The sequence below is a fragment of the Indicator indicator genome, chromosome 10 (genome assembly GCF_027791375.1).
Source record: "Indicator indicator isolate 239-I01 chromosome 10, UM_Iind_1.1, whole genome shotgun sequence".
Classification (NCBI taxonomy): domain Eukaryota; kingdom Metazoa; phylum Chordata; class Aves; order Piciformes; family Indicatoridae; genus Indicator; species Indicator indicator.
The window spans coordinates 11,335,665-11,352,074 of record NC_072019.1 but is presented as its reverse complement, the minus strand read 5'-3'; the positions used below and the strand labels follow the sequence as shown (position 1 = coordinate 11,352,074).

General features: G+C 36.5%; 1 protein-coding gene across 1 annotated transcript in view; it reads right to left on the bottom strand.

Annotated features, from left to right (window-relative positions):
• PKN2 (protein kinase N2) overlaps positions 1-16,410 on the bottom strand; it is a 54,160-nt gene that overhangs the window by 22,683 nt on the left and 15,067 nt on the right. The window contains exons 2-3 of the mRNA XM_054383905.1: positions 8,284-8,584; positions 114-265 (exon numbers count right to left, since the gene is read on the bottom strand). Coding sequence (XP_054239880.1) covers positions 114-265; positions 8,284-8,515 — 384 coding nt within the window. The 5' untranslated portion in view covers positions 8,516-8,584. The remainder of the gene's footprint in view (positions 1-113; positions 266-8,283; positions 8,585-16,410) is intronic.

Below are 16,410 nucleotides of genomic sequence, written 5' to 3'. Positions count from 1 at the left end.
ACACCCCAAACTAAAGCTACTGAAGTTGCACGCTATTTATACATTGTACATTCACACCACAGCAATATAAGAATCCAGTCATTTCATGGTCTTTAAGCATTCCAAAGCCTTACCTTTGAAGAACCGTTTGAGTACATCTGTATCATATTTTCTGCTCCCTGTTTTACCTTCAGTTCTATATCCAATTGCTTCTTTAAGGCCATCAATCTGTTGTTAGTAGGAAAACGAGGATCGCTGTTTGGAGTATCAGGAGTTCTAGGACAATCTGGGAATTAAAGGTAAAATGTAATGCGTGCAGAAAAGAAAAGAAGATGAAACCCCCAAACCTCTTCCCTGCAGAACATCCTAACGTCTACTCTTTTGTTATAGGTTAAACAAAGCTGGGACATCATACTTAAGACTGACTCTCCCATCCAGAGCTACTTTGTAACAGTGCTGCAAATGCGTCTTAACATGAAAAGCCTCACGAAAGCCCGGTGACTCCTACACATGTCCTAATTCACATGAATCACTTCCGGGAGTGGTAAAATAGGCAGGTTTGCAGCTAGGTTATTTTAGTTTCAAAGGAGATTTATTTCTTCTGGAATGTCTTGAGTCAATTAAAAATGCAGGTTTTTGGTAACTGTTTTACACCCTTGATTTTAAATCTAAGTGTTTGAAACCCAAACAAGCCTGGACAATAACATTCAATATCAGTAAGCATGGTCTAAATAGAGATATTAAATAGGTCCTCATTAATTCTAGCATGAACACTGCAGACATTTCATGACAATACGGAGAACGGATAAACTGACCCTTTTTCCTAGTCATAAAGATGAATGATTTTTGCTCTAGAATCTAACAAAATTCTGGGATAACTGGATATATAGCTAGTGACGTTATTGAACGGTTGTGATCTGTGGGAAGGATAAAGCTTTATTAGTTTGATTGTATTACTGTGTTTGGATCTCCATCTTGATGGACTAATTTAATGGAATGCAAGTTAGTGTTATCAAATTATATAGTCAAATTCTTTAATTTTTCTATCCTGCTCCTTAAAAAAAAAAAAAACAAACAACTATTAATCACTAGTCCATATTTCAGCTTCTGCAACACAAACTGCTGTCAAACTGTAAATAAGCAGCCACTAGACTATTCCCTAGTACTTAACTATCTTCAGCACAGCTGTCCTTTCAGCTACCTGTCCTTCCTACAGTCCCAATGGCTTATCTTTCAATTTTTTTTGTAAAAGAGAATAAATTATGTTCACTCTAATTAGATTTTTTGCTGTTTTCTTCTGCCCTAACAATTGATAGAGCACCTTCTCTACAGACAAATGACATTAGCTGGTCTCCTGAAAAATATTTACCTAATACCTGTACTATAGGCTTTTTTCCCAATCTTAATTAATTTTCCTTGAATTAAAACTATGATGATAGATTAAGCTCCAGATTTATTATTATAAATAATAATAGTTCCTTATTTATATATTTGTTGCTTATAAATTATATGTAAAATACAGAAAGAATATATAAGTAATTGTTCTTTATTTATTATTCCTCAATTTAAAAACACAGGCATGGTAGTCACATACAAATTATTAATTATGAGGTGTCCTAGGGAGGTGATATCTTATCTGCCATTTCATTATTTCTTCTGTAGAAGATTCTGATAACTACTTTGGAAAATTAAATAAATTTTATTTTCTAGTTTGCTATGTAGTATCCTCCCAAACTGTGATCTTTGCTGAGGCTACAGACAGATTTAATGTAAGGACAATATTAAGTTCCTCTGCTGTTGAATCAGTCTTCATTTCAAGCCACTTTAAGACTCTTACTGCATCCTCAATACTTAAAAAGGTAGTACAGAAAATACCAGATTTTATTTTATTTTTAAATAGAAGTTTGTGTTATTGCTTGTGTGTTCTATACATTGTCTCCTCAATGTTTTGGCACGGATCCTCCATGAAACTGCATTTGAACACCTTTACCTTAAATCTGTTATTAATAAAACAAAGATTTACAACATGCTTTCCTCCTCTCATTTATGTCTTAACATTCAACCTAAAAATCTATACAAAATTAGAACATGAAACTTGAAAGTCACAGTGTCACGTCTTCTTGTAAAGCAGATTAATCATAGAAATGAATATTTAACAACTTTAGATTTATGATCTAGGTGTTTACCACTTAAGATTCTGCCCTCTGATGATCCCTGGGAAGATTGTGGGGCTCCTGAAGTCTGTTTTCACAGCTTTTAAAGATGCACACAAGCAGTCTTCCTTTGCATTAAAGCAACACTCAAGTTGCAAGTCATGGACTAATTAAAGATACCATGGTTCAGGCTGCCCAGGGAGCTGTTATTATCTCCCTTTGCATGTCTGCACTGTGATGGTGTAACCACATCACTTTCCTGTGGGTCATCTCAAGAGTTGGTCTGTACTTGTGGACCTAAACTAGCCTGTACCATTTAGTTTAAATAGTTCTACTATATGCTTTATTAGTAAGTAGCAGTAAAGGAAACTTTTCTACACCGTGGACTAATTGCTAGGAAGAAATAATTTTCTGCCTTTAGGCATAATAGTTGCTGTAAACTCCCAAACATAGAGCAACATGGTTTCTTAAAGTTTTTTTTTAAAGAAAGAAAGAAAAGGGAAGGGGAAAAAAAAAAAAGTTTACCAACAGCTTTTCCAAGGGACTTCTCCCCCTCAACCTCACTACAGCCTGAGGCAGCTTGTTATAGGGGAACTCAAATTGAAGTTTTAAATCAACCAGACAAACTGGTCCTGTTATGGAAAGTGCTGACAATCTTAGCAGCAGCGCTGCAACCTACATCTGTGTTAGCTGTTTGCCTTTCTCTATGATGCCTACTGAGGTTGTCATCACTTTGGTGTGGCTAGTTCTCTCTCACCTAATCTGTGTAAAGCACAATACAGAGGGGCTCAGCTCTTGTCTGGGGACATTAAATCTTCTTCACAATACAAATAAGTAATAAATTAATCCACATGAACACAATCAGTGGGATTTATGTAGATGGCTGACGTTAAACAAGTTAAGTACACATACCAAATTACTATTTCACTCAGGTAGGTAAGTAGGGACTGGGGAAAATGAGAGATTCTCCAGTGTGCCCCATTTGTTAGTCAGTAAGGACAGTACAAGACTTGCCATTTTGGATGCATTGCAGTCCATCTTTACACAGGGCAGCAAGAGCTTTGATGGGGTATCGATTAGTGTCCCTAGGCATTTTCTTCTTGACAGTGACCATCAAATAAAGTAACAGATGTATTTCTATGTGAACTTCGTTTCACGTAACTAGCATGCTAGTTTTGCTGAGCTATGACTTTTGTAGCCTAACACTAATAAGTTTTGTGTGGCTTGTTAGCACACCTTCAGGCTGCTAGAAAAGCTGCAATGCTGTTTCCCCAGCACCTTCAGTGTCCTGTTTTCATGACAATATATTCTGATGAATTAGCCTAAGTTACTAATGATGGTTTAGCAGATGTCATTTTATTAAATATCTGGATTTCATCAGGACAACGGCAGTTTTCACTCTGAAATGTTATTTTAACTGGGATCATTACTCTTCCAGAAACTTTTTCCACTTTGAATCCTTGCTCATCAGCAAAAACTTCTTGCTTCTAAATTGCCTTTTACCAGCACTCCTGTCTAAATTATATTTATTAGTGACACAACTCTACTCTTCTGAGACTGGTGCTCAGTCCTCTGGGAACTTTTCCCCACATGCTATTTCTTCAGTGAGCTCAGTGTACAATCTAGGATTCCATGTAACTTTCTGAAGTTGGGTTCCCAGATGGTACTGCAACATGCTGCTAAACTACTCAATTAACAGCAAATGCCCTTTGGTAAATAGTTAATTTTAATCTCATCTGAGGATGTTTAATTGCTGTTAGCCTCGTCAGTGTCATATCCAGCAGAAATACCTGTGATGCATGTTTAAGAATTGCTGGAGGGGGAAATAAAGAAGCATCATAAGGGTTTTCTCAGGGAGTCAGATGATGGTATCAGCACTTGAACAAAGTCATCAGAAAGACCAAGGCAGCAGTGGACATTATTGAATTGAAATTGAATCAAAGTTCAAGAACTTCCATGAAATCAGTGCAGGACATTGCTTCCCAAACAATACTATGAAATTCCTATGGATGTAAGCCTTGCAGACGGAATCTCTTGTCTAAAATGTCCTAACCTCTACCAGCTTGGCTGCCACCTCTACCAATTTGCAGTAATTAGTCTGACAAATTAGCCTAGTAATTTGTAGGGACAAAGAAATTCCCTAGACAGTTTCTTCTGCTCCCCTTTCAGCTAGTCATAATCTTCAACAACATAATTTAATTTTCTTTGAGATCCCCACTACCAAACTTGATGTAAAGTGGACAGCTTAGAATTTAAGTAACACAAATGGAATAAGAGACATGAGCTTGTCTTTTCGATTTCACGTTCTCCATGTTTCATGCAGTATCCTCAGTACCCTCAAAAGGTTCTTCTATCATATCACCTCCCTAACCACCTTTACTTCAGCTCTATGGAACAGATTAATTTTCTAATTTATACATATTCCACGTGTCATCTCTATGCCTAATTAAATCAGTGACTTGCTCTAGGTAGGCTATTTCAATCTTACACCTCACTGAGTCACATTAAAAATCATAATATCTACTCCTACCTTTTAGACATATGAAAAGAATATTAAATTTCATCTGTGCAACTGTGTAGAAGTACGTTTTCAAGATAGAAGATTTCTTTGTTTCTAAGACTGAAGGAATTATCCCCACGTTATACATTAAAATAAAGCTCTCATTTTCAGTAGTATTGGTCACTAGGCTTGTCTCACTGAATTTTATATTGTTGCATTCTGCTTCACTTTTAAGTGCTGGCTTACAACTTTCAAAATTCCATGCCCTAGTATGACTAATACACTGAATGATAAGGGCATACCTGGGTACAAAGTCCCTCTTCTAAAACAATTCTAGATTCCCCAGCAACCTCGTAATATAAGGCAAACCTACGTTACGCCACAAGTTGTTTCTGATTCATACATCCTTTGCCAGATCTACCCTCATGTTCAGTATTACAGCTTTTTGGCAAACTGTACTTTTTATTTAAGGTTTAATACGAATTCTTCAAATAGTTGTGAAAACAATTTCCTATGGCATTAGGACATTGAAAGCTTTAAGCTCTAGGTAAGCCACCATCAAAAAAAATCTTTACTTGCTTGAAATGTTATTAAAATGAAAATTTCTACAGTTAATTTACACTACATTTAATGGTTTTAACATGTATTGATTACAGTATGCTGATAACAGAAGTTACAAATTCATGGTTTGTTAAAAAAAAAAGCAATGTAAGTCACTGCTTGATACCATAAGCAACAGCAGGAGTCACAACAGCTTGCACACATTTTACAGCTTTCAATCTGGAGCACTTTACAAAGATATGTTCACACCCACTTTTCAGATACAGGAACAAGGAAAGAGTACATTACTTTTCCAAGTTACCACAATGACCTTTCAACCTGCCAACAGAAACAGTTGAAAATTCTTCAGATCTGACAGGTCAAAAAGATCATCATCTCGCAGGCAATGATTCTGCAGTGTTACACCTCAATGGATCTCAGTCCTGACTGCTACTTACCTGCAAATACCTACACAATATATTCTAAAAGACAGGAGAAAACCAGGTCCACTCCCAAAAATATTAAAGTGCATAAAGAGAACACAGATCTTGACTCTAAAAGCTCTTGAACACTACATTATTTTCAGCAGTCATGCTCTGCAGTCTAAAAATTTCCCACGTCCTTCTCTCTTTAAAGTAATTTGTCACTAAGTAACCAGAAAAAGGTCAAACGTGGGCTGAGGTGAAAAGCTGTAACTTAGAATAAAGCTAACTTCTGGAAACAATACACTTATTTTGGGAGATCCTACATTTATGACTATTAATTTATTATTATTAATAATAATAAATAGTTAAACTCACTGTCAATCCAGAGCAAAAGCAAAAATTCCCAAACTGAGATATGTGTGACCTCTTCAGAGGTATCTTCTGTCAGATGGCAATGATCTTGAGAGCTGTATGTCTATGTACTTGCTGATTGTTACATATAAGAATATGTATACACACACACAAATACCCACACAGTTGGTATGTCCGAAGTTTCACATCACCAACCTTATATTGCAAAAGCCAAGCTCACTAATACTTAGTCAAACCTAAGACTTTAATATTAAAATATCAGAGTGTCACCCAGATGACTTGTACCCATTGGTCTCAAAAAAGACAAAATGTTTAATGACAATGAATTACTGACCATGAATAAGGAAGAGAACAGGCAAATTACAAAGCAAACAGCATTTCAGCATTTCAGTTTTGGAGGGTGGATGCTTATAGATCACTTGAGACTACTTTTTGTTTGTTTGGTTGCGTTCTTCCTCCTCAGACGGTTATGCAATATATTCTGTTAAAATGAGTCTCACACAAGAACACCCACGGGATGTGTGATACTATACAGAGATTGTAAGATCTCAGTAGAATTGCTAAGTTTTTTCTTGTATATTTCAACAATTAAGACTCTGAAAAACAACACACTGAATGGAATGAAAGTTAAAAACGTAATACTAAGTTGTTTAGCAAAAGCAGGTAGAAGCACATTAGTCTATCAGCCTTGATCTTTCATCCCTTGAGCCCTTCGTGAAGTCTCTTGTATTTGAACACAAAGTTAGATGAGCCTGGCTGCTAACAGCTAATCACAAAAGCAATGGCCACTGCTGGCCTTTTCAGAAGTGTACCAAAGATCTGAACAACATTGTTTAGATCTCTGTACGCAAACCATCTCTTTAGAACTAGCACATGCTTTCTTAGGGTCTACTGCATTGCCTGAGTCATACATAAGGACAATATTGCTCATGAACTCATTGTGATAGCTTTAAAATAGTACACTGCCTAAGAGACATTCCAACAAGAGCATTCTGTGCTCATCCACTTTTCAAATTGTACTATTAGATGAACTTCAAAAATTTATGTCCACACAGACTTTTACACTTGGTCTGTATACAGTTTGTATACAATTTTCTGTCTGTTCCACTCTCTCTGTTCTTTTAAAAGCCACACTACTGTCAACACTGAAGCAGATTTTCATAAACGTTAGCTGACAAGGAACAGAATGCTTCATGTCTACTAGACATCGAATGGCTATCTGAGAATCATTCATTATTGTGTTCATTCCCATTTTATGATGCAGCAACTACTTTGCCTCACTAGCTCCAGCTGTCCCCTCTCCTTTGCCTCCTGTATCTCACGAAGATCTAAAGCAAAAAAAAAAACATGCAGAGACTACAGAGAATACCATGCAGGCCACCATGGACACGTTGATGCTCTTGCAGCATGCCAAGAGGGCAAGATAGTATGAATTGCTGACATTACCTGCATAAATTCTCACTGTAAGCAGCCTTGCTAAACAAGGATCATGCTGTTTTCTATTCTACTACCCAAGCTTTGATGAACATTTGTTAACTTTTTGCCAAGAGCCTGTGAAATGTAAAATGTAAAATGACCAGGTTGGCAGTATCTCCTGAGTCAATTCACAAAGCTGAAAAAGGACTGTTTACTTTCACAACATTCCATCCTAAAATACCAAGCCTGTTATTTAAAAAAAAAAAACAAAACTTCAGAATTAGTATTGACTCACTGCCATGCCACAGAAAATAGTAATTAAAACAATTACAAACATTCTGTGAAAACTATTTCAAATGGTCGCTTTACTGGGAAATGACTGAAGAAATGCTTGAGAAGGTAGCCAGATAAACAGTGCAACAGAAAAACAATTTGTAGAAGTTAGATTTAAGTTAAAAAGAGACCAAAGCTCTTAAGTACAGGTTATCATTTTTGTCACTCACAGAATAAAAAGCTGACCCTAAAGTGCAACTCAGAGAAAGTCACTGGAAGAGCTACTGAAATTTGCTTTTATGTAGTGGAAAACTATTACGAAATACAACAGTGATTGAGCAAATATTTTAATATATTAATAACTGAAAGCAAAGCACTGGTACATGTTAAGTTAGTTTTCAGAGTATCATGAGGCAGCTTGCAAAATATAGTACTCCCACAAAAACAATTTAAAACTCAAAGGGACTGGACACCTATTTGTGAATAAAATCAAGCAAGTATGCGTAAGTAGCAAACTCACCAGCTACAGACTCGCTCATTCCCACAGTGACTTTTTCAAGTGAAACAGGATACAGATTATTGAAGCTAGAAGAAAAAAATCTGAATTCACAATAACGTACGGTACCTGCAACATCTTCTGGATCCGTTACAACAATGTGTGCATTTAACTCCTGTAACTTATGATGCAAGTCTTCTAACTTCTTATTCGATTTTTTCAAAATGTTGTCCACATATGCCAAGTTCTTTTTATCTGTTGTGACCTTTCTGAGGTTTTCCGCTCCCTCCTTGATTTTAAGTTCCTTCCTTATTTCTCGCTTGATTTGGTCCTTTATTTCATCCAGCTTCTGCTGTACCATTGTATCTGAGAAGTCCAACTTTTGGCCAGTGCTTACATTCTCAGAGGCTAGAAGACTTTTTGCATCCCCCTAGAAAGAAAAACAGTACTGTGACTACCAGGAAACACTGTTTCTTGACAACGCATGTTACACATGACTAGGCTTTAGGCCTCTGTGTATTACATCACAAAGCTTTGCAAGGCTATTTATGAACCATGGGTCCACACTCATGTTACTCTAAAGCAACAATATCACAAAACATTACATGTTAAATGGAATTACATTTTACAAGAGATTTATTTTAGATTTAGTGACATTTTTACTATGCCTATTTTTAACACCAAGAGATCTAAATACTTCTGGATTTGGCATGGCTGCTTGCCTGGCAGTTATATGCCTCAGAGCTAATGAATCACATTTGTAATTTTCTAGATTTAATTGTGTTTTAATATAGCAAATGGATATAGGAAAGAAGATTAACTTCTAACAGCCATTATCTATGATGAATTTTTATACACTCATTCGAATGAATTCCTTTTAAAGATTGTAAAACAAGAAATTTAAAACCCCCCAACTTAGTGATGTTCGCAAATGTTTAAAAAATATTGGCATCTTTTATATGGATTTGTCAAGATGTTGCACGAACATAAATTTGCTGATATTTTTTATTATTATTATTCCTAAAGTAAAGCCTTTCCCTTAAAGCCATCTTACTTTCTTGTGCAGGCAAGCTAGGTAAAAATGTAAATAAATAAATAGTGTTGCAGGGTTGACTATGAGTTGGTGTAGTAATGGAAGAAGTCTTCAGACCATATGAAGTCAAACTTATTCAGGGTACAGAACTTACATCAATAAAGTACAAATACAATTTAATTTCATACATAAGAACACTTCCTATGTGTCTTATACATGGACCCCATACAATGAGTAGACACTGAGTCCTATCCAAGTCTTAGACAAAGGCAAGGGAATATAAATCAAAGAAGGGCTCTCCTGAACTTAGAATCTGATCCAGTCATAGTTCAGGACATGGTCTGATTTGTAAGTAACTGCCCAAAAGAGAAAGTTTGCAGCAAATTTTCTTAAACATAACAAAGAAATTTAGTAAAGTTCTGAAATGTTTGGGTGGACAGGAAAGCATTTGAAGGGATGATTAAAAATTCAAAACTTTTTGGAGTAAAATTAGTTGTCACCACTATTTGCTGTTGGAAACACTGCAATACACAGCAAAACAACACAGCAATTAGTAAAGAAAACATTCAAGGAGAAGTTCAAAAAGTACAGCAGTGAACTAATAAGCTGTAATAACACCCCAGAACATATGATCTCTAGATATAGTCCACTGTGATTTTTTTGTTTATTAAAGGATTTTGGGAAATTAGAATCAAGAAGGTTATCCCTGGCCCACACTTGTCAACAGGTAATGCTGGTCAAACTATTTCAGTCTGTACACATTCCAATGATACTGATTTCCATAGGCAAGATCCAATTTACGAGTCCTCAACTATAACATTACGGGTTTACTAAATCATCTTTAAACTCTTCTTATGAAAACTTTCCTACCCCCAGCTGCTAATTAGCATAAAAAGTTGGCAAATCAAAAGATTTTTAAATATATAGAAGCAGTTGGAATCACCTTCTTACCAGAGGATTCATGAAATTCAGAAACAAGGAATTTAAAAATTACAAACTGAGTAAAAAACAAAAGGGGGGAAAATATCATGCAAATTTACATATAAAGTGCACTTGTGAATTCTGTATGTACATTACTGTAAGTGCAGATTAAAATAATTTACCATATGCACATGTAGAGAGGCTATTAGTAGTTGCAGTGGGAAATACACCACATTATTTCTATATATATATAAAAAGGCATATAAAAAGATTCAGCTTCCTAAAAATAAGAATATTCAATGGTGACAAGCAACTAGTACAAGGGCTCATATCCAAAAACCAACCATGAATGTTTTGAGAAAAAACTGAAACTGAAAACAAATTCATATAGCAGCTGTACAGAAAAATACTTAAGTAATAAATATAGGTAAACATTGCATATCAGTGTTAATAAATAAAAATGTGTGTATTTTGAAACTGCAATACTTTGTACATGTTCTGCAAGCTCCCTAGATGTAAACTCATCATCTACCTCCTTCAAAGCATGATACGACACTTCAAAGTTGACAGAACAAGGAGTAAATGTAAAAAAACCCCAAACAGCAAGCCCTAAACCCAAAAGAAAACCTTTATTTAATATTCCAGTAGAACCTGAACTATGTTACAATTACATCAAGAATGTAATTTCTCAAACAGAATGATGTAATTAAATTATAAATAATTCAGAAATATTCTTGACTAGGGTTTCCCAAAGTGACTTCAGTTAGTTGTTTATCTATTGAACAGTAACATATTTTGTTACAGGGGAGATTTTTATCCCTACTTCCCACGTGTTAAAGGGATACTATGTTCTTCATAAAAGGGTTTCCTGGAGCCCTTGTTCCAGATACAGCATTCCTAACAAGTCTTCAGTTAAATTAAATCTCCATGATCATCAGTAATTTGCATTCCAAATTTCCAGTAATTAAGTTAGAATTCTCCTCAGCTTGAGCAGTTGCAGCAGCACCTCTGTCCCTGGACATAAGGATTTCAGGATAGAGAGTCTTCTTCAATCTGCTTCTGAGACAGCCAAGAGTTCTATAGTGTGGATGCTAACGCTGGAAGCTGGTCACACTGCCCGTGACTTTCAGCATTCATCTTTAAATCCCCTTCTAAGCCACAGATGATACTTCTTCTGTCTCTCTTGTCATCCAGAGTTAATTATACTTTTGAACTAAAAGTATCCTGTCGTCTAGTTAGCTGGATGTGTCACCTAGCACAAAGGTGACTGTGAAATAAAGTCTTCCAAGCAGGACACTGTGCACTCTGTGATCCTGAAGGTCACTGTGAATGGAGATCAAGAGCATGTTCTACAAGCAAAGCTGCTTTGCTTCTGCGCTGACACATTTTGCTGCTGGGGTGCAACAAAGTTTGAGACAGATCCTCATGCCAGAGAGATGAGCAGCCTCTGTCATGCTCCATTTTAAAATGGAGATAATGCCAAGACAGACACAACAGGACAGAACATCCAATAGTTGAGCAAGAGAGGCAAGGCAGTTTTCTTCCTTAAGAAAAGCAGCTCCCAAAATGCCAAACCTCAAACACTACCTTTAAACTGAGAGGTGACGTAAACCACCAGATATTCTCACTTAATTTGACAATCTTGTTAAAGCTCATTATTCTTTCAAAAAATTCTTTACCCTATTTGGATAAACTCCCTCCCAGGTTAAGCCTCACATCCACTAGGTAGGTGTTCCGACCCATCAATGTGAGAATTAAGTAGGTCAAAAGTAACAACAGCTGGAGGTGGGGGCCTTGTCGTTTCCTTTGCACTGCTCAAGCAGGCAGGATGCAAAGACAGCAGAAATCAAATCATTCACATTCTCTATGCCAAGAAACCATCAATAGACTTTGCACAGCCACTTCCTTTACTTACCCTCCCAGAACCATTTAACATGAAATATACTGAGAGTGGAAATGCTCTGAAGCCGATAATGACTAAACCACTCCTGCTGGCAAAATAGAAGAGCAGGCCTCACTGCATTAAAAACTAAGACAAAAGAACAGGCAGCAAGTTATCAATTCTCAGTTTCTTTTATAATTCTGGTAGTGTTCGTATTGCTGGTTAAAAGAGAGGCGCCAATCTTTGCTGAGTAGTCCCAGGACTCAGTATCCTTCTCCCCCTTGCACCACAGCAGACTGCTGGTGACCTAGTTCTTTGCCCCAGCAGCAGTGAAGACAGCAGGCACCCAGTGCTGCTCCTAACTGCCTGCTGCTGGGCTGTACAGGGAGCAATTAGAGGCAGCGGTGCATACTTCTTTGCACTGGGAAAATACATGTTTATGTGCCAGACTAGAGATTTCTGAAACATTTCAGCATGTCATGAAACTGAAACTATGTTTACTACAATATACTATCATGGACCACAAATTAGATACTACTGCTTAATAAAAAAAGCCCACATATATAGCTTTCCTACTGCAATGGCCTAATGACTCAGCCTTGCTTTGATTGCTGGCTCAAAGACAACCTACTTATATATAGATAAATTAAAGATGCCAGCCTTCAATTTTTGTACTCCTGGGAAGTGTTTTAAGTATGCTTGCTGAAAATAATGGGTAGTGGTCTGAGCATGTCTTTTAATAATACACAGAGTCTATTCTGCCTGATGTGGTGAAAGAGAGTAATAATGGTATTTATAGAAACCCAAGGTCAATTCTGAAGCAAGCAATCTGTGAAGCAGGTGCCTTGCCAAACTGCATTTACCACCCAAGCTCACATATAAGAATAAAACAACTAAATTTCTGAATTATAGAAATGGTACTGCTGAATAGAAGAGTACCACAAAGCTGAACATAACAGAGAATCTGTTTAAGTTGTGTAAACTGAATGTCTTCCAATTCAAAATGAGATCCTCAAATTGCCACCGCTTTGAAAAGTAACGCTAAAATCCCAGGCACCAGGACCTCCCAAAGACTTGTTCCTAAGAGCATAGTACTGCTGCACTGTGTTATGCCATGTATTCACCATAGAATATCTAATAGAGCAAGAATTCAGATTTGCTCACTTCTGGCAGGAATTGTTAGAGAGGTAACTGGAGCCTTACACTGTAGCACCCTTAACTCACACATGGGTACTCACACACAATATGATTTATACTTCGCACTAACTTGCAACTAGTGCACTCAACCTGCCTTTAGAATAAATAAATAAATTTTAAAAACCGCAAACACCAAAACTCGCAGTAAACCTTTATTTCTTTTCCCCCTCAGCACTCACCTAATGTCAAGGAAAAGAAAAAACAACAACGTTGGAAGCTTAACAGATTTTGGCATTAGTTGGCTGTGATAACATGTCACAAATCAGGATTTAAATTTAATCTAAGTCACAGCTCTCTGCTTTGTAACAGAGGGTGTTTAAGGCACAAATATCCATAGTGTGTTGTGTTATACATGGATGAACTCAAGTAGGACACAAATAAATGGGGTTCAATTCCTGCATGCAAACAGTGAGTGCCTGCCTGCATCTCTAAGATATGAAATAGATAAAATTTTAAAAAGTGTTCCTCATAACATGTCCAACCTACAGTCCTCAGTCAACTAGTTCCCTCTGCCCCTCTCTCCCCGTTTCAGCTGCTGCTCTGATGAACCCCTCAGGAAGAATGTTTGGTTTTAATCACACGATAACTGCTGGGCTACAAGCACTCAGTCATACAGCACCTGTATAAAAAAAACCTTCTGGCCTGCCTCAGCCAGAACTTTGCACTCTCTGGAAATTCTTTGCCAACATCTAGGATTCCAGCCACAAACAATTCCTGATTAGGCCAGCGTTTACTAATGCAAAGAGCATAGTCTCCAAAAGGTGCACTAATATCAGCACAGAAGTCATGTCCATGCAGTGCTGTGCCAATATTGGTTACAGAAGGGGGCACAAGAGAGATTTCCTCACAATGGAAGGAAAACATTTTAAGGAATGCTGCCTTTAGCTGCTTCTCATTGTAGCAACTCTTGATGGTTATATCCTAGGAGAAAGACCTGCAAGGAGGCTTGCTAAGAAATATGACATTAAATGGAATTCCCCACAATCATCTTTCTCATTTTGAGGACTTGACCAAGACAATGGGCAGTTGAATCTGAGATCAGCAGATGGCTACAGTATCCAAGAAGTATAACTAGATATTCTGGCTACAGGTAGGGTACAGACATTTAAGTAGTTTCTAAATTTTTATCTGTAACTTCCAGTTCCTGCTCCCAGCCAAAAATTCCAGCAGAGCCCAGCATACCAGAAACAAACTTGACCCCTTCTAGTTTCAGGTGTGCAAAAGAAACAGCACCAACTTCTGTTATGATGAATGAGACTTGCTGTCACAAATTTTATTTACATGTGCACAGGAACAAGATCAGCATAAGAAATTATAACACCACCACTCCTCCATTCTCTTCGAGACCTTGCTGATTTAGTTTTAATTTAGCTTCTGATTTTCAAGTGTATGCAAAGTACTAATGATAATAACATGATAAAGAAGCAGAATACATTCTCAAAAGAAAAATGCATTTTAGGTAATTAATAGTTTCAAGCAGACCACACACGACAGTAGAAGGTCTATTAAATGCCAAAATACAAATGAACTCTTTCAACATACAGGGGAAAAAAGTTTTTATGAACTGTTAATACCATACTGCATGCTGGAAGTATCTCCAGGAACGACTCATCATAGAAATGTGCCAAGAAGACTGAAGTAATTCCCTCTAAAACACAGCCTTGCCTAGATGCATGCAATAGAAGCACTGAAATGATAATTTCTCGTCTAATTCCTGTAATGTTATCATAAACACACAGTGTGGTAAATACACACACACTCCTGCTCAGAAGAAGAGGAAAATCAGGTGGATTAGATAACAGTTTAGTAAATGAAAGAGAAGCAAGTTCAAAGAAGCACAACATTCTTTTTTAAAAGGAAGTCCCTTTTAAAAGTCACAGATTCTGACCTGGAACTGTACATTTAGTATAGTGGACTGTGCAGTGAAAATGGATATGTACCTGTGTCATACCTCCTACTGCCAACACAGGAATTCCAGGCAAAAACTTCTTTTGCTTTTGCCAAATTTGATCTGGAAAATTTGGCCTTCTTTTGAGACATACTTTGGGGAAAAATTCTTACGATTCCATTTGAAAAAATCAAAATGTAAAGACTGGTAAATAGTAGAGAAATTACTATTTTTCTGTTTGACAGTTTGAGGTTACTTTGAGAAAAAAAAAAACAACCAAAAAAACACTTGAATTTTAAAATTGATAGTAAAAATAAGCACTGAAAGGGAGTTAGGTTTTGGTGGGCTTTGGAGTTGTTTTGTTTGTTATTTTAAACACTTTCAAGTAAATGTGGTAGGTATTTTTTTTCTTCATGGGAACATCTATAATTTTCTATACCACAAAATTATATAAACAACTTCATGCTAATGGCCTAGAATTATTTCTTGAATATATACAGCATGTACTTTTAAAATAATGTGTACATTTTAATTTTCTTGCCAAATACTATGTATTTTAGAAATTAATACACTCATTTTGGATTACTGCTAGAGCCTAAACCAAGGAATTTTGGAAGATAAATTCTTATTGCTAGACTTGCCTCAATTTGACCTGATTGATTCCTCTGTAGTTACATTAAGCTCCATTTGGTGCAAGATCTGTTTTACTGCTCTGAAATGCTTCAAGTCCAACACAACTTAATGAAGAAATAGAACTACTGAAGATAAAGTTAAGGCCATGCAAACATTGTGTGGAGAACTTGCTTCTAAGTACCAGTAATACAGAAACTAGTAATTTGTCCACAAGAGATAAACACCCTTCCCCTTCCCCAAATACAACATAACTAGCAAAGTATCTGTTGAAGTGTGTGCTAAAACAAACACGTAAAATAAAGCATCGCATGTAGCTCAAGATGTTTGGGAAAAAAAATACTACTGCTGTATTATCCAGGCTACAGGATGTAATACTTAATTTGGTATAAGAAAATTTTCAAAGGTAAAAAGGTCAGTCAACAGACATGAGTCAGAATCATGCTTTATGACTTTGATAACTCCTCTTTAAACACAACACACTGTACAAAGGTGATAGTTCTTTGGGCAAGCATCCAAAGATACATATTCGCCTTAATGTAAACTTAACATTGCAACTATACATTTTCAAGGGCTGTAATGTTAACTTAAAGATAAATATGTGTGGTTAAATTTCTGCTTGGGATGAAGTTTTAATCACTATGCAGAAATAGCAAAATGAAGCCCCAAGGAACCTCAGTTATTAATACTTAATGACAAACAGGT